We start from the raw sequence: 21,883 nt of genomic DNA, 5'->3' as shown, positions 1-21,883 counted from the left end.
CTTCTACAAAAATGCCCTTTCTAATGAGTGCTGCTGTTGTGAAGGAAAGAATGAATAAATAAAATGACAACTACACTACAAAAGGGACATGTCTGGATTGGTTATTACTGTATTACAAAGCGTGTATAAGGCTTAGAAAAAGATTTCTTTTAAATAAAAAAATAATACGTATACCTTAAATAAACTACCCTCCACTACAAGTAGAATAGAATAAGCATTTCCATTTCATCATATTTTTTTTATCAAAAATGAGGTGCCACCAACCTACAAACCTAGCTGGCTGAATAGTGGATGTATTATTATTAGTGATGTCAAGCGATCAACAAAATTAATCATGTGATGAATCAAGCTGTTAAACACCAAGCTGTTTATATGTTTTCTGCATTTACAAATATCATGTTTTAAATTACAGCACAGAATACATAGTGTACTGTGTTCATTTTATATTTATTTGTATTACAAATATTTGCACGGTAAAAAAAAATGCATTTTCTTCAATTCACCTTATATAAATACCATAGCACAATCTCTTTAATGTAGACTAATACACAAAAATAATGGCATTCAAAAATAAAACAATGTAAAACTTTTAACTTAAAATTAATTTACATTTAAATTAAAGTAAAAGTAGTTGACTCTCTGGCCTTGTCTACAGTACCGTGAGCCATCAATCTAAGTTATACAACTTCAGCTACATATATTCAACTTATTCACGTAGCTGAAGTCGACATACTTAGGTCTGCCACTCTCCTGTTGAGTCTGCTTACTCGTCTCATTTTGGTGGAGTACTGGAGCTGATGGAAAAGTGCTCGGCAGTCGATTTATCATGTTATACTAGATACGATAAATGACCAGATTGAAAGGGGGGGGGGGGGGGGGACGACACAGAGAGAGAGAGAATATAGTAAAAAGCAAAGACCAGAAAGGGACATGTTTGCCAGAGCTTAAGCTCTAAAGGGAATCTATGAATTGCCTCTGATTACAGAATATCAGCAAGGTTCTAGGCAGGAGCAAGGGAGGGATCTAGAAATTGCTTGGAGAACCAGCTGGCAGTTCCATGCTTGGAGGCATCATCATTAACATGAATCCAAGTTAACAAGGTAGGCTGGCAGCAATTAACATCCTGGCTACGTCTAGACTGGCATGATTTTGCGGGAATACTTTTAACGGAAAAGTTTTTCCGTTAAAAGTATTTCTGCAAAAGAGCATCTAGATTGGCAAGGATGCTTTTGCGCAAAAAGCATCCGTGGCCAGTCTAGACGCGATTTTGCACAAGAAAGCCCCGATCGCCATTTTAGCCATCGGGGCTTTTTTGCGCAAAACAATTCTTCTCTGTCTACACTGGCCCTCTTGCGCAAGTATTCTTGTGCAAGAGGGCTTTTTCCCAAGCGGGAGCGTGAAAGTATTTGCGCAAGAAGCACTGATTTTGTACATTACAAAGTCAGTGTTCTTGCGCAAATTCAAGCAGCCACTGTAGACAGCTGGCAAGTTTTTGCGCAACAGCAAGCGCTTTTGCGCAAAATCTTGCCAATCTAGACGCACCTCTTGGTTTAAAGAATCCAGGGTCAGGACAACTCATTGAGACTCTTTGCATCTGAAACAGGGATCCAGCAGAAGCCAGTAGGGGTGGGGAACTTGGATACCGTCCCCGCTTGCCTGGATTCAGCTCTTGAAGCTCAGGGCTCCTTTCTTCCCCCAACATTAGGGAATCGACATTGGTGCTCCAGCCCCTCTCGCCGCCTTTCCATGGGGCTGGAGCACACAAAATCTACTAGCCTGGGCCCCACTAGGCTCTGGTATGTCAGGGGAATGTGGGAAGTGTCTTTCTCCTTCTCACTAGGGGTGTCAATGAAGTCTTTTGGGTTTTTTTGCTTCTCATATATGTGCAGCCCCCGACTATTTTTTCTGTGGGGCTGTGGTCCCTGACCATAAAAAAAGGTTCTCTACTTCTGAGTACAAGGATTATTTCCAAGATACGAGGGGTAACTTAATTCCATCTGAATTATAAAACTGGGGGGAAAGGAAAATATTTTACCTGTGATTTGTTAGAATATTTGAAGCGAAATCTTAGCCCTGGTAGTTACAGAGATGGGGAGGAATATATCAAATTGGTTGCAGTCTAGGCATTTGAGTATCCAGTTGTTGCTAAATCTTGGATGTATTTGCAGCGTGCATATATATATAAGTCTTCAAGTGGTCGTGCACCAGTTGAAATTTATGATGGTTGATATCAAAGCTATGAGTAGGTATATTCTACAAGAAAAAAATTATTTATCTCATGGCAATGCTCAGGACAACACCAGGGTTTCTTATCTTTCAGCAACTCAACGAATGCTTCAGTCCTAAATAGCATTCCAGAATCCCTTCTGCAGTTTTACACAGCACTCCAAAGGCTGCTGTGGGAAGGGGGGGGGGGGCAAAGGTTTATTGGGGTATCTTTGGCAAAAGTCTTTTCCTCTGCAGTTCCTTATTATTCAAGTTCAAGCCTCTTCACCTAATTTCAGCCAAACTCCTCTTGACTTCAGTGGGAATGCTGTACATGACGGGTGGGCAATAATTTTTGAAGGGGCGGGGCCTTGGGCCAAAGGGGGCTCTTTCCCTCTCAGTGTGGCCCACCCCTGGTGCGGGGAGGAGACTTCAGGAGAACGCATGAAGTCTTTGCCCTCCTCCCCCATTCTGCATTGGGGCATGTGGCGCCTAGACAGAACCACCAGCTGTTTTGAACAGCTGGCAGTTCCCTCTAGGCCACGGGCCCCTAGCGACGGGAGGAGACCCTATCCCCAGGTCTCAATTGGCCTGTGTCCTGGGGGCGGGGGAGCGGCAGGACAGCTGCGGGCCACATCCGGCCCGCAGACCCTGTTTTACCCACCCCTGCTCTACACAGTAAAGTTTTATGGTATTAACTAAGGAGCATGCAGCTCCCAGGAACTGAATAAATCCACTTTGCAAAAAATGTCTAATAAAAGAGAGATCAATAAAAGAAAAACTGTATTGGCTAGAGATATCATAGCCTTCCAGTGCACATAGTGGTTTCACTTTTGCAGTTTACTTTGAATACGTTTTGTATTTAGTAGATTCCTAATTTCAGGACTGAAAGGGATGTCTCCTGAGTCATCTTTCTCCCTAGAGTCTCCCTCCTTTCCCTCAACTAGAGGAGTTATATCTGCCTTGCTCAGGCTTTGGTGTGATAGCTCAGACCTAATGCCAGAACCTCAAAATGTTCAGTGCCGCAACTCTGTAGAAAACACTGCTGTGGTAAAGAAGATGGATGCGATAAAGACAGGCTGCAAAAAACACAGTTTTTGCCCTAGTCTAGTCTGGAGTCACTTAAAGATCAAGAATATCTTATCAATTTTAAAAACCAAAAGTATTTCATTCATTTAAATTTATATTTTGTCATTTGCTAAAGAGAAAAGCAAATGGGGTCAGGTGTTGATTGGTAGCCAAGATGAAAATCTCAAGCTTTTCAATTTCCACATTGTAGGCAAATACAACAGGAGTGTACTGCTATTTGTAAGGCTAGCCTTACTTGGTAGATCTTGTGATTTTACCCACATGGGAACTAGTCATCTTCCTCTCCACTTCTGGGTTCTCTCTATCTATGCTGTTTTACATATGACAATTTACCTCCCTCGCCACTTCCTGCCTGTCTGCTTAAGGTGTGTGTGTTCGTTGTCTCACACTTCAGGCTCTGCAGCCTCTAATCTAAATTGGTTTGTCTGTCTGAGGTCTATGCGCCTTTCTCGGTAATATTATTATCCCTAATAAAAAACAGGACTATGTAGCACTATAAAGACTAACAAGATGGTTTATTAGGTGATGAGCTTTCGTGGGCCAGACCCAGTTCCTCAGATCAAATAGTGGAAGAAAATTGTCACAACCATATATACCAAAGGATACAATTTTAAAACAATGAACACATATGAAAAGGACAAATCAAATTTCAGAACAGAAGGGAGTTGGGGGGATTCTGCCACAACCTTCAATGGGGTAATGGGTGGGGAATCAGTGATTTAATCTGCGTGGGCGTCAGGCAATGCCTAGTGGGTTGAATATGCCTATTTGAGAGTATGCCTGAAAGTGCTGTGCTTTATTCAGTTGCATAGATAACAGGATACCATACTCCAAGAGGCTCTGGGAGACAGACCCATAGTCTCCTATAGACAACCACCTAACCTCAAGATGATTCTTACCAACAACCACAGGACATACCACACTAATACCAACCCTGGTACCTTCCCTTGCAACAAACCCCGTTGCCAGCTTTGTCCACATATTCATTCTGCTGATACCATTATTGGACCTAACCAAGTGAGTTATAAGATCAAGAACACATATTCCTGCGCATCCAGAAATATAATTTATGCTATCATGTGCCGAAAGTGTCCATCTGCTATGTACATTGGACAAACATCTCAGACACTTCGCCAAAGGATTAATGCCCACAAAACAGATATCAGACAAGATCACAAAGAAAAAAAAGTTTCTTGCCATTTTAACCAGAAAGGACACTCTCTCAATGACTTAACCACCTGCATTCTGCTACAAAGACCTTTTACATCTGCACTTGAAAGGGAATCCTCTGAACTGTCATTCATGTTAAAATTCGACACTCTCCGGGAAGGAATGAACAAACACTCAAACTATCTTACCCATTACCAAGATAGCTTCCCCAATTATCACCTCTAATACCATTAGCTCACAGACATCCCACTCTCCCCACCTCTAATATCATCAATTCACAGACACTTACCTTCCTTCCTTCCCCCCCCCCCCCGCATCCCCCTCCTGTTCTGAAATGTGATTTGTCCTTTTCATATGTGTTCATTTTTTTTAATTGTATCCTTTGGTATATATGGTTGTGACTATTTTCTTCCACTATTTGATCTGAGGAAGTGGGTCTGGCCCACGAAAGCTCATCATCTAATAAACCATCTTGTTAGTCTTTAAAGTGCTACATTGTCCTGCATATAGATCACATAGGCTGCCTTAAAGCTACCTTTATTATAGTTATTGAGTTAGAACATCCTATGATAAGCAGGTCTGTGTGGTGTCCTGCAGGGCTAACCTCAGGTTGGGGGGAAAAGAGCATAGCATGCATGATCTCATTGTGATAAATCTCACAGTGCCATGCTGGGTTTGTTTGTTTGCTTTGGCTCCCTTACTAAGAGCAGCGGCCTTTCCCTAAACCTTCTTCACTGTTACTTTTCCTCTTGTTCATATTGTTCATATTCCTCTTGTTAGTCTTTAAAGTGCTACACAGTCCTACACAGTCCTGTCTTTTGCTTCAGGAAGACCAGCCTAACACAGCTACATTTCTATTAATATTGCGAAATGGTCTGTTTGTTGACATCCTGTGACTCCAACACCTGCTCTGCACCCTCTTGACTTGTGCTTTTTTCTTGCATGGATTTAGGGTTGTTACCTAATTAGGTTTTCCCAGGATTGTCCCTTTTCTGAGCTAGCAGTCCTGTGAAATCGGCAAAGGCACTCACTCATAATGCACACTGCCTGCTGTTCAGTTTTTTTGGGCTCAGCATCATCCCAGATATGCTGTTGTTTTGTACCTTGGAGGTGGCATCCTTGCGTGTATTAGATGGTATAGCCTCTGTGCCATGAGCCACAAACATTTATGGAACTGAAAAATTATTCCTCCTTTAGATACCAGTATATAACTGCTATTAATAAGGCTCTTTGGGAATGCAACTTGACTGACTCTGGCCCCGGTGAATATGCTGGCCCCCAGAAATTTTATAGTGCTGAATGAACAAACCAGCATTTGCTGACTGTAGATTTGCCAGGTGTCCGGTTTTGAACTGGACAGTCCAGTATTTGAGCTTTCTGTTCGGGAAACAAATTGAGAAAATATAAATGTCTGGTATCATATATATAGTAGCCCAGTGTCTGAGAGTCTGTAACGCCAAAATGCTGGCTGTTCCCTCTGGGTGGCCCGTGCTGCGTGGGGAGTGCAGGGCCCAAACGGCCTCTTGCACCATTTGCTCCCTCACAGCGGCCCGGCTGAGCGGTGCAGAAGTCAGCTGAGCACCACAGTGGGAGGCGAAGGGGGATGGGGTGGTGACGTGCGGCGTGACAGCAGCTCCAGGCCCTGCCCCCTGCCCGTGAATGTCACCGCCCCGCCCCCCTTCACCTCCCGCCGTGGCGCTCGGCTGACTTCTGCGCTGGTCAGCCAGGCCGCCTTGTGGGAGCAAGTGGCGCAAGCGGCCATTTGGGCTCCATGCCCCCCATGCAGCACGGGGAGTGCGAAGCCTAAACGGCCATTTGGGCTCCACGGTCCCCCGAGTGAGAAGCAGGAGGGGGAGGAGAACTGAAAGAGAGAGAGGGTGAGGCAGTAGGAGGAGGAGAGAGAGAGAGAGAGAGAGAGACGGAGCAAGAGACCGGAGGCTCAGGAGAGAAGACCGACGTGGAGGAGAGACCTGAAAATCCCGTCTTATGACGGGCCAATTGGCTAGTTTTCTAACTAAGATGTAATGTCGATGGTGATGTAATGTCAAGTGTGTCCGGTATTTTTGCTGAAACCATCTGGCAACCCTAGCTGGCTGATCGAGTGCTGAACGCCCTCCCCTTTAAAGAGGTTGGAGGGTGGCAGAATGCATGGACATTTGGCTACCAACAACATAGGTTCCTGCTGCCCTAAGCTCGTTTAGACCAGCCCCGTAGAAAGTGCTGGGTGGCATAATCTAGGGATGCAATTTGAGTCCCAATACCTCCTGCACATAGCACTTTGGGACCTCCTCCCACCACTGCACTGGGCCCTAGAGGGCAGCAAAGACCCCTCCCCCCCTGCCCTGTATACGTCTCCTCTTAAGAGGCCTGGGGAGTTTGTTCACCCCTCCCTCTCTCCAGCCAGTGTGTTGGATCACCCGGGCCCCTCCTCCCCGCACCATCCAATGGTTCCTTCCTATGCCTTCCCTGCCGAACACACCCACTTCCCAGCGCATGGTGTCGCCCTCCCTCCTGGCCGGTTGAGCACACACCTTCCCTTCCGCCCCTGCCCCGCCCCCTTCGCCCTGTGATTGGCTGCGGCGGGTGGCGCGAGCCGGCCAATCGGCGGCGGCCGCTCGCGGCCGTGTCGCTGGGCAGAACAAAACAAAAACAAACAGGGCAGCGCAGGGGGCAGCGCGAGGCCGGCGGCGGCGGCTGTGGGGAGCGGAGCGGCGGGGACCGCTGCTGCCTACGGTAACGGGAGCCCCGCCCCCCCGCGCGCAGGGGGCTCCTCGCCCCTCCCCAGGAGCCTCCTCAGGCGGGAAATTCGTGGGATCCCCCCCGGGGGGGGAGGGTCTGGGCTCCACGACCCTCCTGGCCGGGGGGCGTGTGGGGTCCTTACCAGCTCTCCTCAGGGATGTGCCCCCCCCGGGAGCCGGGCGCATCCTTGGTGTGTCCCCCCTCTGCGGGGTGAGGGGGTGGGGTCCCTGGGGGTGCCCCCCTCTGTGGGGTGGGGTCCTTGGGGGTGCCCCCCCTCTGCGGGGTGAGGGGGTGGGGTCCCTGGGGGTGCCCCCCCTCTGCGGGGTGAGGGGGTGGGGTCCCTGGGGGTGCCCCCCCTCTGTGGGGTGAGGGGATGGGGTCCTTGGGGGTGCCCCCCCTCTGTGGGGTGGAGTCCTTGGGGGTGCCCCCCTCTGTGGGGTGAGGGGATGGGATCCTTGGGGGTGCCCCCCCTCTGTGGGGTGGGGTCCTTGGGGGTGCCCCCCCTCTGTGGGGTGAGGGGATGGGGTCCTTGGGGGTGCCCCCCCTCTGTGGGGTGGGGTCCTTGGGGGTGCCCCCCCTCTGTGGGGTGAGGGGATGGGATCCTTGGGGGTGCCCCCCTTCTGTGGGGTGGAGTCCTTGGGGGTTTTCCCCCTTCTGTGGGGTGAGGGGGTGGGGTCCTTGGGGGTGCCCCCCTTCTGTGGGGTGAAGGGATGGGATCCTTGGGGGTGCCCCCCTCTGCGGGGTGGGGTCCTTGGGGGTGCCCCCCCTCTGCGGGGTGAGGGGGTGGGGTCCTTGGGGGTGCCCCCCCTCTGCGGGGTGAGGGGGTGGGGTCCTTGGTGGGGTTGGTGCCCCCCCTGCAGGGAATGGGGGTGGGGGATTCTTCATGCCCCCTCTCCTCCCTACCCCCCAGCGGGGGCGGATGGTGGTGTGGGGTCTTTCCCCCTCCCTTCTTCCGTCCCCCAGTTAAAAGCCCCTTCTGCGGAGCAGCGCCTGGTCTTCAGCCTAAGGATGCCATCGCTGGCATTTGTGGGGAAGGGGTGACACTCTGGTCCCCAGTCTGGCTGGGTGAGGATGCGGTGACAGGCTGTCCCCAAACAGCGCTAGGATTGAAGTGGTTATCGGGGAGGAGGGAGCCTGCTTTACTTCTGTATAGGAAAGCTGCCGGTTCCCACTTTTAGGGTGTTAGTACCTTGGCAAAAGGTTTATATTTTGACCCCCCCCCCCACCAAGCTGTAAAGTCACTTTCTTTCTTGTAAAGCTGCACCTTTAAAAACAAAACTGACTTGCCACATCTGTATTAAAACCACTTCCGTTGTTATTTCTGATACTTTAAAGTGTGTGCTTTAAGACCTGTGTGTGGAGGTTTGGTGTATGTTTAATCTTTTCTGAATAATGTTTGAGGCTGTTTATACAAACTAGCACTGAGCATTTATATAGAGCATTCTATGCTGTAAAAGAGTGTGTATATACATGTAAACATCAGATGGAAACTGATCCTTTTACAGTACCATGGTGAGCAGCACATGGCCACAAAAAAATTCTGCTGTGATGCTGTTTTCACAAGTCCACAAACTGGAAATATGAACATTTCAGGCTGTAGATGGTCTTACTTGGCCTCTACTGAAAGGGAGAAAAATCATGGGAAGTTCAAGCCACATTTCTTTGCTTCTTTTTAAATGTGACTGCATCGCAGTGGCTGAAGTTTTAAAAACATTGTATGGCATTAAGGATTAGAACCTTTACTTGAAGTTGGGTAAGGTGGAAATACAGTTCGAAAAGTGAATGCATGCTCAAAGATTTTTCAATCTAGAAATTTTTGGTTGAAGGTGATCATGAGATACTTACTTGACCATGAGTGTAGTGTAAATACCTACATATATAGAAATATCTCATTCAAACATGCAGGACTGAGAATGATCCAGAAAAGCTCCTTGTCCATCAGAAACCAGAGAAAGTAATGGAGTTGAGAAAAAAACTAAAAATCACACCTCTTTCCAAAACAAAGGCCCCAGGATCCTTTTTTGAATTTGCAGTATTTTACAATATTCTGCAAATTCTTTTATTTTATTCTCTGTCCCCCCCCCCCCCTTATGTACACCTGTTATCTTGTCTACCCCCAGATAGTGAGCTCTCCAGAGCAGGGACTTCCGTGTTTTTTCATGAAGAGTCAAGCACAATGAATACTTGCTCTTTGATTGAAGTTCATTGTTCTGCCATAATATAAATAATAAAAAAACCCTTAACTAAACAATTGTCAGTTGCCTCTCCAAAAAGGTTTTACAAGCCCAGTTCTTAAAGAGTCCACCCGTGTATTGGCTGTCTGGCCCCAGGAAAGGAAACTGAAAGCAAGCCAGTTTGGTTTCACATACATCACACTGGCATTGAGGAAATCTGTGCCATTTGGCTCCAGGGTCCATGATTGGAGTACATACATTTTGTCTGAGTGTTGAGGCCTGGTTGGTGGAGTTTTGTTGTTGTTAAGGATAATTTGAGCTATTAAGTAATTTATCTTTGTTGATAATGGAAGTTACTCATATAACTGACAAAATGAGGTACCAAGCAGGTATCTGCTGATGTGTTGGATACTCCTTTGTTCTGTTGGAACAGACCGGTGCAGATGCTTCCTCAGAGTAGGACTTTTACCACAATAAGAAGCTGTAATGCTGTCTTCAGTAGTCTCTTAAGCCAGTGGTCCCCAACGCAGTGCCCACGGGCACCATGGCGCCCGCTGGGGCATTTATGTGCGCCCGCCAAAACATCTGAGCTGCTCCCCCAGAGTGAAGCGGGGATTTAAAGAAACCTCATTTTTTGAGGAGTAAGGGTTATTTCGAGGGAAGGGTTTGCTCTCGAAATAACCCCGCGGGGACCGAGTTTGATGTCCCGAAATAGCGCTATTGCGGAAAAGCAGCAGTCTGCAATTATGCAAATGAAGCGCAGGATATTTAAATCCCTGCTTCATTTGCAATTTCGGATGTCTACATTTGCATTCCTCCCTTGAAGGAGGAATCAAGTGTAGACATACCCTGAGTGTTCGCAATTGAATGATCAGTGTGGTTTTTTGCTATCTTAAGTATGTTTACAGTAATTAATGTGATATTTTTTCCAGTGTCATCTTTTTGTTGGGACCATCTTTGTCTTATTAGTCATATCTGCTTAGTTTATTGGTCAAAACAAAGTATCATCACTGTAAAACCGGAAGCTGTGGAAATGGAACTTGGATTTCATTTAACATCAATTAAACTATTTATTTTTATTCCAGAGTATATTTTGTTACTGGGGATTACTCAAGGAGAGAAAAAATAAACTTTAAGAACCTGTTTGAGTTTGAATGCCAAAAATACTTACAAAAAAAAAAGTGTTTGTTAAATACATTTCCAGTCAATGGAGGACTCACATGACCTTATCAGTAAACTAGGGAAATACAGTGTAGGTGGGACTACTTTAAGGTGGGTGCGTAACTGCTCATATAATCACTCTCAAAGAGTGCTTCACAGTCATGCTGGAAGGGCATAACAAGTGGAGTTCTGCAGGGATCAGTTTTGGGACTGCTTCTGTACAATATCTTCACTACTAATTTATATAATGGCATGGAGAATATGCTTATAAATTATGGATGCAAAATCCCATTTATTTGGCTAACTGGCTAAAGAAGGGCGAGCAGCCCCCCTCATCCCGCTCACTGCTGGGCTGGAATGCCGTTCCTCCCACAGGCAGGGGCTTCTTCATCCCAGCCAGAGCAGCCTCTGCCTGTGACCCCCCGGCCCATGACCCCCATTTTTGAAGTATGGATCCTTTTGGAAATCTTAGTCTTACTCTGTTGAGCCCCAAAGGTCTGCAGAGAACAGGTTGAGAACTGCGTGCCTAGTTAGTTGAACTCTGGACTGGGACTCAGGAGGGGGGTTCTGCCAGTGGCCTGCTGGGTGACATCTCTGTGTCTTAGTCACCCCATCTGTAAACAGAAGGAAAAAATACTGACCTCCTTTGTAAAGCACTTGGAGATTTGTTTAAATAACAGTTTTTAGTGTGTGTAGTTACAGGGTGCATAGTCAAACTCTGGGCTGTGAGGCACAAAAGATCTTATCTTGTGAATATGTGTGTGTAACTTTGAAAAGTTTTCTTAATATGTGACAAATCATTTTTCACTATATGATGCTTAGAAAATTAGTTTGAGCAAATCAGGAACACTTAATCTTTCCCTAGATTGCCTGTATTTATGATGCAATAATACCTATATGTTCTTTGTACAGAAGTAGCAGATGAATAATAAAGGTTTTTAGCTAATCCTATATGTGATGTTGTCTACTAGCATTGCAAAGTTTAAACCATACTGATTTTTTAAAAAAAACCAGCCTGGTTTAGAGAGGTAGTGAAAGTACTACTAAAATAAAAATATACAACAAATAGAAGAAGGGGAAAGTTGACAGTAACAAATATAAACCAGAAGATAAGAATAGTAGAATATTGATAAGGGATGCAAAGGGGGACACACAAAAATCTATGGCAAGCAGTGTTAAGTGCAATAATTTATATTACAGTGTATTTTGATTATATGAGGAACAAAAATAATCCTGATAATTGTCCATTAATACGTGGAAGTGCTATAATAATGGCAGACATATTTAATTAATATTGGTGTTCTGTATTTGGGGAGAAAACAGAAAATGCAGTCTCATCATGTGGTGATAATGCTTCCTATTCCACTAGTATCTCTGGACAAAAGCTACTAAAGTTAGACATTTGGAAATCAGAAGATCCAAATAACTTGCATCCCATAGTTTTAAGAGCTGGGTGAGGACAGTGTTCCCTCTAATTCTTTATGTCCATTGTGGAATGAATTTTATGTGCACCAATGTAGAGATGATATGCAACACATCACCTCCATATTGATGCATATAACAAAATTCATTCCACACATGGATGATCAGTGGTGGGGTGGGGATAAGGGGTTTGGAGCATGGAAGGAGGCTCATGGGGGAATAAAGTCTGTGGTTGGAGGTGTAAACTCTGTGGTAGGGATAAAAATGAGATGACCGGGGGAGGAGGGAGAGAATCCAGGCTGGGGCCAAAGGGCTTGGAGAATGGGAGTGGATTCAAGGCAGGAAGTTGAGAAGGGCTTTGGGGTTTGGGCAGCAGTTAGGATTCAGGAGGGGCTCATGGACTGTGGGGTCTTGGATGGAGTTAGGGTCTTAGGATACAGGAGGGGGCTCAGGGTGGGGCCGGGGGTTGCGGTGGGGTGTGGTCACCTGGGGTATCTCCTGCTTGGTGGTAGTGAACAAGTGGCTCTGTGCAGCACATACTACCTTGCTCTCACCCAGGGTGCATCTACAATGCACTGTTATTTCGAGATAACTAGCGTTATTTTGAAATAACAATGTGAGTGTCTTCACAGCCATTCCGTTATTTTGAAATAATTTCAAAATAATGGGCAGCTTATTCCAGAATCTGTAAATCTCATTCTACGAGGAATAATGCCTATTCTGAAATACCTATTTTGAAATAAGGCTTGTGTAGATGCTCCACTACTGCTGTTCCGAAATAGCCCCTCTCTAAGGCCATTCTAAGTTATTCCTCCCAAGTGCCTCCTGAGGCTCTAAGTCGAGATAGCATGTCTACATTAGGGAAGCCTGCCTCAGACTAATTTTGAGGCTTCCCAGCAGTGTAGACGTGCTATTTCGAAATAAGCTATTTTGGAATAACTAATCTGGGAAAAGCTTATTTTGAAATAAGCATGCAGTTTAGATGTTGCCCCACAGGCACTGCCCCCCTGCAGCTCCCACTGGCCAGAAATCATGGCCAATGGGAACTGTAGGGGTAGAGCCTCCAAGGCAAGAGCACCATGGGGACAGAGTTTCCTGGCACTCATGGTGACATAGCTCTACCCAGCGGGGGAGGGAAGAAACAGCAGCTCAGAGCCATCTTCCTGTTCCAACCAGGAAGGACTGGCGTAGAACACAAATGAGGCGTGGCGATGTTCCACGCTTTGCCTCATTTGCTTATTTTTTTGCAAAACGAGGGCAGTGCAATGTCCGGTATTTTCTGACTAAGCGCCTGGAAGCTTGGTGAGGGGAGTGGCTAGGAGGCGGGGTGCGATCAATACTGGGAGCCCTGGTTGCGTGTGAGGAGGAGGGGCAGCCCGGTCCGTGCTCCTGCGCGCTGGTCAAGCATGTGGTGGAGCTGCAGCCCGACTGACTTGCGCTTCGCCTCGACCGTGTGGGGGGCAGGAGCGCCCTGGGATCTGTACTGCCCGGGTCAGTCCTGCTCCCTGCTGGCTGATATGCTCTTCGCGCCCCCCCGCACCCCGGCCGGCCGGTTGGTTCTCCCCCACTTCTCCTCCCGATCTTCCCCTCTGCACCTGCTGCCAGCCCTGCTTCCGGTGGCAGTTCTCCCCTCCTCTCCCGATCTCCCCTGGCCAGGCCTGCTGTATCCAACCCCTGCCCCCACTGCCAGCTCTACCTCCTGCCGGCCGGTTCCTCCTCCTGATCTTCCCTGGCCAGCCCCGCTGCACCCCCCGCCATCACTGCTTCCAGCGGCCAGTTCTCCCCTCCTCCTCCTGAGCTCTCTCGGCCAGCCCCACTCCGCCCAACCTCCTTCCCCCACCGACCAGCTCTGCTTCCTGTTGGCCCCCCCCCATCTCCTCCGGCCAGCCCCCGACCCTTCTCCCCCCCCTCCCCACCAGCTCTGCTTCCCAGCCTCCCCCCTTCCTCTCCCTCCTCCACCGTCCCTTCCCCATGAAGTGTGTCTGGTATTTTTTTAAAGACAGCCTGGTAACCCTAGTGGGCACACATGTTATCAGTGTTTGTAGTCGGAGATGGTGTTCTGAACCTTAGGATCATGACTCTCCAAGGAAAGTTACAGACAGGTGTCCTTTCAGATTTCCTAAATGTAGATTTGTGGGAGGTGCTGTATGGAGAAACGTTTCTCCTCACTGGTATTTGCTATTTTTGTATAGTAAATGTTAAAATTACTTTTCCTCACTCTTGTGTTTTCTTTGTAGTCTCTTTTATTACTATATAATCATTCTATTTTCCTTTCCTTTTAAGGGAGAAGCACATCTGTAATGGAACATTCTATCAAGAAGAAGAAAATTAACCTCTTAAGCTAGTCAGACAGTCTTGATTTTCCCTTCCTGAGTGAGCTGTACAAGAGAACACTCTTAGCATAGTAAGAGTGCTTCAGAACACTTGACAAGTGAATGATTGAGGTAATGCTGAAAGACATATACATGAAGTGTTGGATAGCGTGGGGAAGAGGACACTGCCTTACTCAAGGTTAATTGTTTGCCAAATTTGGGTTTGATATGAGAAATTGAATTATATGCAGAAATCATTGTAAAAAAGGCAAGTTTTGCACTTTAAACCACTGATTATTCATCATTGTAGTCAATAAGTCTGTACCAGGCAAGTGAACTGTAGGAGAAAAGTGGGGAGGGTAGATGTCTCCTCATGTCACAGACTTGCCATTCAACGATTAAGTGTTTGCAGGGCAGCAACAAATGGAAAGGAGAGAGGAGAAGAGCCATTGAAATCTCATGGGAGAAACAAACTTTAAAAAAACATCCACAAGACTACAAAGTGATTTGTGAAAACTTTGCAGGTAAAATTTTGTGTGATGAATGATACAGACTGTATGTCTTTGTGTACTGCCCACCTGATTCACTTGCATGTAGTAGTTTTACTGGCTGAAATCTTTCTAAAAAAAGGGGAGATGGATAATGCCATCTCTTTTAAAGTCTCAATATTCAGCTGTTTATAGAGCTGAATGAGAAGGGAGGAGAAAAAAATAACAGCAGTCTTTCTAGAAAGAGATAACTTGTTTACCTTGGTCGCCAGCTGAGGGGATACACTCAAAGAGATGAGATCAAAGTACTCGTGAGAAAATATACAGATAAGAGCTTCTGAGGTTGTGTAGAATCACTTTTATATGATCTGTAGATCAGTGTTGAGGTGTAGGGGAAGCAACAAATTACCGTGTATGGTGAGGACTTGCTGGACTCAAAAGTTATAATTCTTTAATTCTAGTGGTAGAGTTGAAGCAGTACAACTCTCCTAATGAAGATGCATGTATGGAGTCATAAAGATGCTTTAAATCCCACATTTATAGCCCTATATGGGAAGGAGAATACAGGCAGTCCCCGGGTTACGTACAAGATAGGGACTGTAGGTTTGTTCTTAAGTTGAATCTGTATGTAAGTCGGAACTGGCGTCCAGATTCAGCCGCTGCTGAAACTGATAAGTTTCAACAGCGGCTGAATCTGGACGCCAGTTCTGACTTACATACAGATTCAACTTAAGAACCCCAGGCATCCCCAAGTCAGCTGCTGCTGAAACTGATCAGCGGCTGATTCCAGGAAGCCCAGGACAGGGGCTTCCTGTAGTCAGCCACTGGTCAGTTTCAGCAGCGGCTGACTTGGGGACGCCTGGGGCAGAGCAGCTGGGGTGCTGCTGGGTTGGTCCAGTAGCACTGCTGCTCCTTGGTGCTACTGGACCAACCCAGCAGCACCCAAGCTGCTCTGCCCCAGGCGTCCTGATTCAGCCGCTGCTGAAACTGACCAGCAGTGGCTGAATCAGGATGCCTGGGGCAGAGCAGCTGGGGTGCTGCCGGGTTGGTCCAGTAGTGCCCAGAGTGGCGCTATGGGACCAACCGGCAGCGCCCCAGCTGCTGTACCACAGGCGTCCGGAGCAAAGCCGCGGAGCACGGGGGCAGCGGGATAGCCCAGACGCGCCATGGCTGTCCTGCTGCCCTCGGGCTCCGCGGCTTTGCTCTGCTTTGCTCCCCGTCTCCCTGGTCTGCAGACCAGGGAGACGGGGAGCAAAGCGGCGGAGCACGTGGGCAGCGGACAGCCCAGACGCGTCTGGGCTGTCTGCTGCCCGCGTGCTCCGCCGCTTTGCTTCCTCTCCCTGGTCTGCTGGAGACCAGGGAGACGGCCCCGTTCGTAACTGTGGATCCGACATAAGTCGGATCCGCGTAACTCGGGGACTGCCTGTACCTGTACTAGTATCAGTCACCTTTACATTGGTGTAACTGTGCCTTCACTAGACCTTTTACCAGTATAACCTTTACATAGACCAGTATACTTTTTTTTTAAACCAAAGCATACTGGTAAAACTTGGTGTCAGAGTTCTGCACTGTTATCTATCCTGTTCATAAGTGATGCTTTCTGTTAAATTTTCACCATCCCACAAACATTTTCACAAGTACGAGAACGTTAATGCTACTTAAAAAAATACCAGTTACTCCTAATGTTTGAATCGTAATGAAAATGAATGTTGACTTGGTGAAATACTCTTAATACACTAACTCGTTTAGACTAACTCCGTTCATTTGAAGAAGTGGGTTGTGCCCACGAAAGCTCATTACACCATCTGTGTTTTTTGTTAATTTCTAAGGTTTTGCAAGACTACTTTTTGTTTTTACAGTTACAGATTAACACGGCTACCCCTCTGAAAAATCCACTGGAAAAATCAAACCTATTTCTGTACTCAATGTAACTACATTTACTGTGGTTGTTTTTCTTTTTAGGTCTGAGAGGAAAGCATTAAGAAAGATTTCAGTTAGTTCACTTGAAGTGCAGTTAAACAACTATGGAAGTAGAAAATGAACAGATGTATAATGTTAATCCAACAGGTATATTATGTCTTATTTTTGTGTTTAAACTATAGTTTAGTTCACACTGAAATTTCTTTAATTTGTAAATTACATTGTGGTGGCTATTTAATGTATTTATTTTATTTTCTTCAAGTTTGTCATGAAGATCTTTAATCTATGTAGAAACAGTTCTAAATATCTAAAGAAATACATCAGGCAGCAAATTAAAAGTTGGAAGTTCCTTAGGAGTTTTTCTTTTTGTCTGTTTTTGTTTCCCACATCCCAAGTGGTTCCTTGATTAGAATACTAAATGATAGTGATTTTGAAGTCAGAATAGTCTGTTTGTAATTACCATCACAGCAACTAGTTATGATGTCACAAACACAGGAATGCCTTCAAGTTAAGAGTAAATAAACTCCTTAGGAGCAGAGAGTTTTGCTTCCATTTAACTGTCTCTAGGATTAAAAACTGAGGAAATGAATAATAAAAACATAAGAATGGCCATTCTGGGTCAGATCATTTATAACAGCCCTACTGGGTCAGACCTATTTTGTTTAAGAGCCTTTGGTGAGGGAACTTGTCAAAACCTCCTGGAAATCCAAGTACATTATATGCTCTGGAGCCTCCCTTTTTCATATGCATGTTGACCCCTCCCCCCCCCAAGAATTTCAGTATAGTAAAAGCCCCGTGACCCATCTTTAACAAATTATATTGATTTATGTGTTTGATAGTTATAATCTTTCTATTCATCTAGCCCAGTATTCTATCTTCTGACACTGGCCAGCGCCAGATGCTGCAAAGGGAGTTAATAGAACATGGCAGTTGTTGAGTAAGCCATTCCATCCCCTGTTGTGCACTCTTGGCTTTTCATAGGAGGTTTGGGGATACCCCGACATGAGTTTGAATCCCTGACCATTTTGGGATAAATCTGTTGGTAGCTCTGTCATCTGTTAACTTATCTAATTCTTTTGTGAATCTAGTTATACTTTTGGCCTTCACATCTTCACCTGGAAATGAGTTCCACAGGTTGACAGTGTCGGGAATGAAGAAGTACTTCCTTTTTAAAATCTTCTTTACATTTTTTTTGGGTGAGCTCGGGTTCTTGTGTTTTGTGAAGGGGTAAATAACACTCCTTTAATCACTTTTTACCCCACCATTCATGATTTTATAATCCTTTGTCATATTCCCTTTCTAGCATCTCTTTTCCAAACTGAATAGTCCCAGTCTTTTTAATTTCTCCTCATATTACTCATGAGGGAGTTTTCCCCCTAAAATTAAAAATGCTGCAAACAGTATTTTAAAATTCTGCATATTTTGTCAAACTAATACAATATAATTGTGATAAATTTCCAAAAAAACTTGAAACTTTTTAAAAACACCTCTGTCAATAAATATGTCTGTAACTGTACAGATAAAAAAGATGCACGAAATATTTTTGACAGACTTTTTTGCTCAATACTGTATATTAATACAGAACTTTGAGTAATAATTCATTTTAACTACAGGTTAAACCTCTTTAGTCCAGAACACTTTGGTCCGGAAAGATCTGTTGTCCAGAATGATTTTAGTTTGCTGAATATCCACTTTTTTCATGGGTGTAGGCCAAGGTCCCCATGGTCCCATAGAGTTGGTTTACAGCCACCAGTCCTAGCTGTCAGTGTTCTGTGCTGTTATTTAGCTGTAATCTACCCCTAAATGTACTCTATCAGCCCAGTAAGCCGTGGAAGTATTGGCAATGCTGCTAGACAATATGACTTCCCATGGTCCAGAAAATTCTCTGGTTCAGAACTGGTCAGGTCCCGAGGATGCTGACTAGAGATGTTCAACCTATACGATACGGAAATATTTCCTGCAGTCCTCAGAAGCAATGTAAAGGCTTGGGGGAGTCACAGGTAATGGAGTAGCTGGGGGACAGGGAAGTAATTGCTGGGAGGGAGACTGGGAGTGAATCTACAGGGGTGCTGAGTGGGTGGGAGTGAGAAGTATGGAACAGGTTATTGGCGGGAGGATTGTTAGGGAGTTAGTGAGTCTTCCACATGATGACACTGGCTGAAGCATAACCCCTCCCATTTTGTCAAAGCACATGTGCTTCTGTTCCCCGTGTGGCCCAGTACTTCCCCCCAGTAGCTCCTTTGCCCTCTCCCCAGTCTGTTCTCCCCACCCCTGCCACTCCCATGTCATCCTCCCCTTTGGGTGGCTGCTCTGGCTTATGAGCTGGCTATTCTCTTCTAATGCCACAGCGTCCCCTGGTGGATGAAAGGTGTAATTGAAGTGACTGTGCCAATGTATTTCAGTAAGGGGATCTGCAGGAGACATGAATTCTGCGTGTGCAGTGGCACAGAATTCTCCCAGAAGCAGTTCCATGCCCTTATAACTTTGTTGCCTTTCTCTGTACCTCTTCCGTTTCTAATATATCTTTATTTGAGATGGGACTACCAGAACTGCACACAATATTCAAAGTGTGGGCATGCCATGGATTTATATTGTGACAATTATATTTATGTCTTCTTATCTTTCCCTTTCCTAGTGGTTCCTAAAATTGTTAGCTTTTGACTGCCACTAATTAGTTGTTTTCAGTGAACTATATATAATCACTCCAGGATCTTTGAGTGGTAACAGCAGATTTAGACCCCTTCAGATTTAGACCCCTTCTTTATATATATAGATACAGAGGCAGCAGCATGGGGCTATAGCTGGTGTGCAGTGGGAGTTTGCTTAAAAGCCAGTTCCTGGTATGCACCAGCTCCTGGGGAGCTGGCTCCTGTACCACTCTGTGGTTGCGTGTAACTGTGTAACCACTGAAATTTTCAGAGGTTACATGCTTACCAAATTACTTGTTTTTTAATATCCCTATTAAGTATGTAATATTTTAGCATTGTAATGGTGTGCTGGCCCTTTGAGGTATAGGAGTCCACATTACTGATCTAGAGACTGAAACTAGAGTTGCATGACTAGGGTTGACTCTGGCTTCGTGCTTACCATGCTTCCTGGTATGGGACACCACTAAGAGTGCCAATCTCGGATTATATTGCCAAAATACAGGGCATGTACCCCAGACAGGTGGCCTATTCTGTCAACAAGCAAGTAACAATTGTATGGTTTCAAAATACTGTATTAGTTATGTAGCCACAGACCATCCTCTACAGACACGCTAGCTCCTCATGCACCATCCAGACACACCAAACTTTTGTGATAAATGACCTTTAAAAAGAGAAATTGCATATGTTAGAATCTTCCAACTCTAAAGAAGCAAGCAAACACCACAGGTCAACATGTACTTTCAGGATCTCTCTAAATACCATGCTGCAGTCATCCTTAGTAACCTAACTGAAGATTTAGTAATATAAAATAGAGTTACTAAATGGTTATAGTGAATCATATATATTATAGTTGATTTCAGAATTTGTAGATCCGGATAATATGAATTATGTTTAATATGCCCGTTTCTTGTAAGTCTTTCTGATGCCTCCCAAATATTGGGATCCTCCCTGATACAGAGGCAGCAAGGCAGGGCAGAAATGCGAGTAGTTGAGATTAACTGATAAGCCCAGGTTTATCGGTGAATTGTATACTCAACTACTCATTTACATCCCTACTGATCAGTTGACATTTGGTGAGTGAGTTGCCTAGGAGGAGAAAGGGATAACATGTTATCTGCTTAAGTAAAGGGTTTTTGCTTTGGGGCAAGGGAGGCTTGTTATCATACTTCTCTGATATATTTTAGAATATATTTTTCTAGCACAAACTTTTCTTTAAAAGGAAAAACAAAGTACATAGTTTGTGGTCCTAAATCATTGCTTCATCAGCTTCTGATCAGTATTTAAAATTCCTCTATTTAGGGGAATTCTGACTGCTGATTTAGGAGATAACTTTCATTCTGGTACAGTGTTCTGCTAATGTTAGTTGTTATAATGCATATTGCACTGACAGTTCTGTTTTGTTTCTTAAATGAGAGATGAGTGGGCAGAGGAATGTTAACCATGAATTAAGAGCTCATATACACGTACTTGGAATTCTATTTTAAAAACTAAAGTCTGAGTGTACAAGCCTTATTGGGTGTGGCTCTTACTCAAGAGTAGTTCCTTTTATTGCAATGAGACTATACATAGGTGTAACCATTGTGTCTGAGAGTGTTTGGAGAACGAGGCCAATAAAGTATAGCAAAACATTTTCTATTTGATGGCATCACATCTAGGTAAGGATTCCAATTAAAAAAAAAAAAGTTGCTAGTGACAGGTTAGGTCATAGAGATCCCCTTAAAACTGTCAGTTGATGGACTGATCAGAACACTGAGCCCGTCTAGCTGCCCTCTGGGGCACCCACCACCCTGTCATGCTGAGCCAGAGGTTATAGTCTCCCACAGCAAGGCACAGAGTTGGGGTTACAGCCCTCAGGAGAGTAATACAGATACTGAGAACAACTCAGTTCTGGGAAGGCTCAGGCACAAGGACTTAACACAGCACCTTAGCACACAGCCCCAGCGGGATCAAAACCCCCAGATAAATCCATCTTAATCTGTATAAAAGTTTTACACAGAGAAAGCTAATGAAGTTTGCTTCCTTTATCACTGCTGTTGTCCTCCCCCCACCTCCCAGGTAACAATTATTTACACTGGATTCAATAAGAAACAAAAGTGATTTTATTAAGCATAGAAAGTAGGATTTAAGTGGTTGCAAGCAGTAATCTTTTCCATCCACATGTGGATTTTTCCATCCATGTGCAGAATAAATGTTTGTGTGCAGAGGTATGTGCGAATGTGCACCACCAGTAGAAACAGAAAACCTAGTTGTGGGTGCTTTGCTAGTCAGCTGAGCAGCATTTGAATCTCTCCTGAGCACAGCTTACAAGGGACACTGGTTGCAAGTAATAACAGACAGATCAAAGTAATGTACTAATCTAAAATAAAACAAAACACACCAACTAAGCCTAATACACTAAGAAGTTGTTACAAATCATAATTTATCATCTTAGTTCTAATTTCAGGTATAGTTTGTCACAGACCGGAGTTGATCTTTTTTTCTGACCTGGGTCTAGCAGATTCTCTCCACCCCTGTCCTTAGAATTATTTTTATTTTGAGGTCTTTTCATGTATAAT

At 45.1% G+C, this 21,883-nt stretch overlaps 1 protein-coding gene across 4 annotated transcripts in view; it reads left to right on the top strand.

Moving 5' to 3' along the window:
* The first annotated feature begins 7,038 nt into the window (after window positions 1-7,038).
* The window catches only part of PDCD4 (programmed cell death 4), a 32,855-nt gene continuing 18,010 nt past the window's right edge, over window positions 7,039-21,883 (top strand). Inside the window, exons 1-4 of one of the 4 annotated variants that reach the window (XM_075935482.2) lie at window positions 7,039-7,197; window positions 14,244-14,404; window positions 14,690-14,796; window positions 16,723-16,827. In XM_075935482.2, coding sequence (XP_075791597.1) covers window positions 16,785-16,827 — 43 coding nt within the window. In that variant the 5' untranslated portion in view covers window positions 7,039-7,197; window positions 14,244-14,404; window positions 14,690-14,796; window positions 16,723-16,784. Of the gene's footprint in view, window positions 7,198-14,243; window positions 14,472-14,684; window positions 14,797-16,722; window positions 16,828-21,883 lie in introns of all 4 variants that reach the window. The other 3 variants (XM_075935480.2, XM_075935481.2, XM_075935484.2) reach the window with 3 other exon arrangements.

The sequence above is a fragment of the Pelodiscus sinensis genome, chromosome 8 (genome assembly GCF_052426305.1).
Source record: "Pelodiscus sinensis isolate ZL-2025 chromosome 8, ASM5242630v1, whole genome shotgun sequence".
NCBI classification, from domain to species: Eukaryota; Metazoa; Chordata; order Testudines; family Trionychidae; genus Pelodiscus; species Pelodiscus sinensis.
This window is presented reverse-complemented; position numbering and strand designations above follow the sequence as displayed.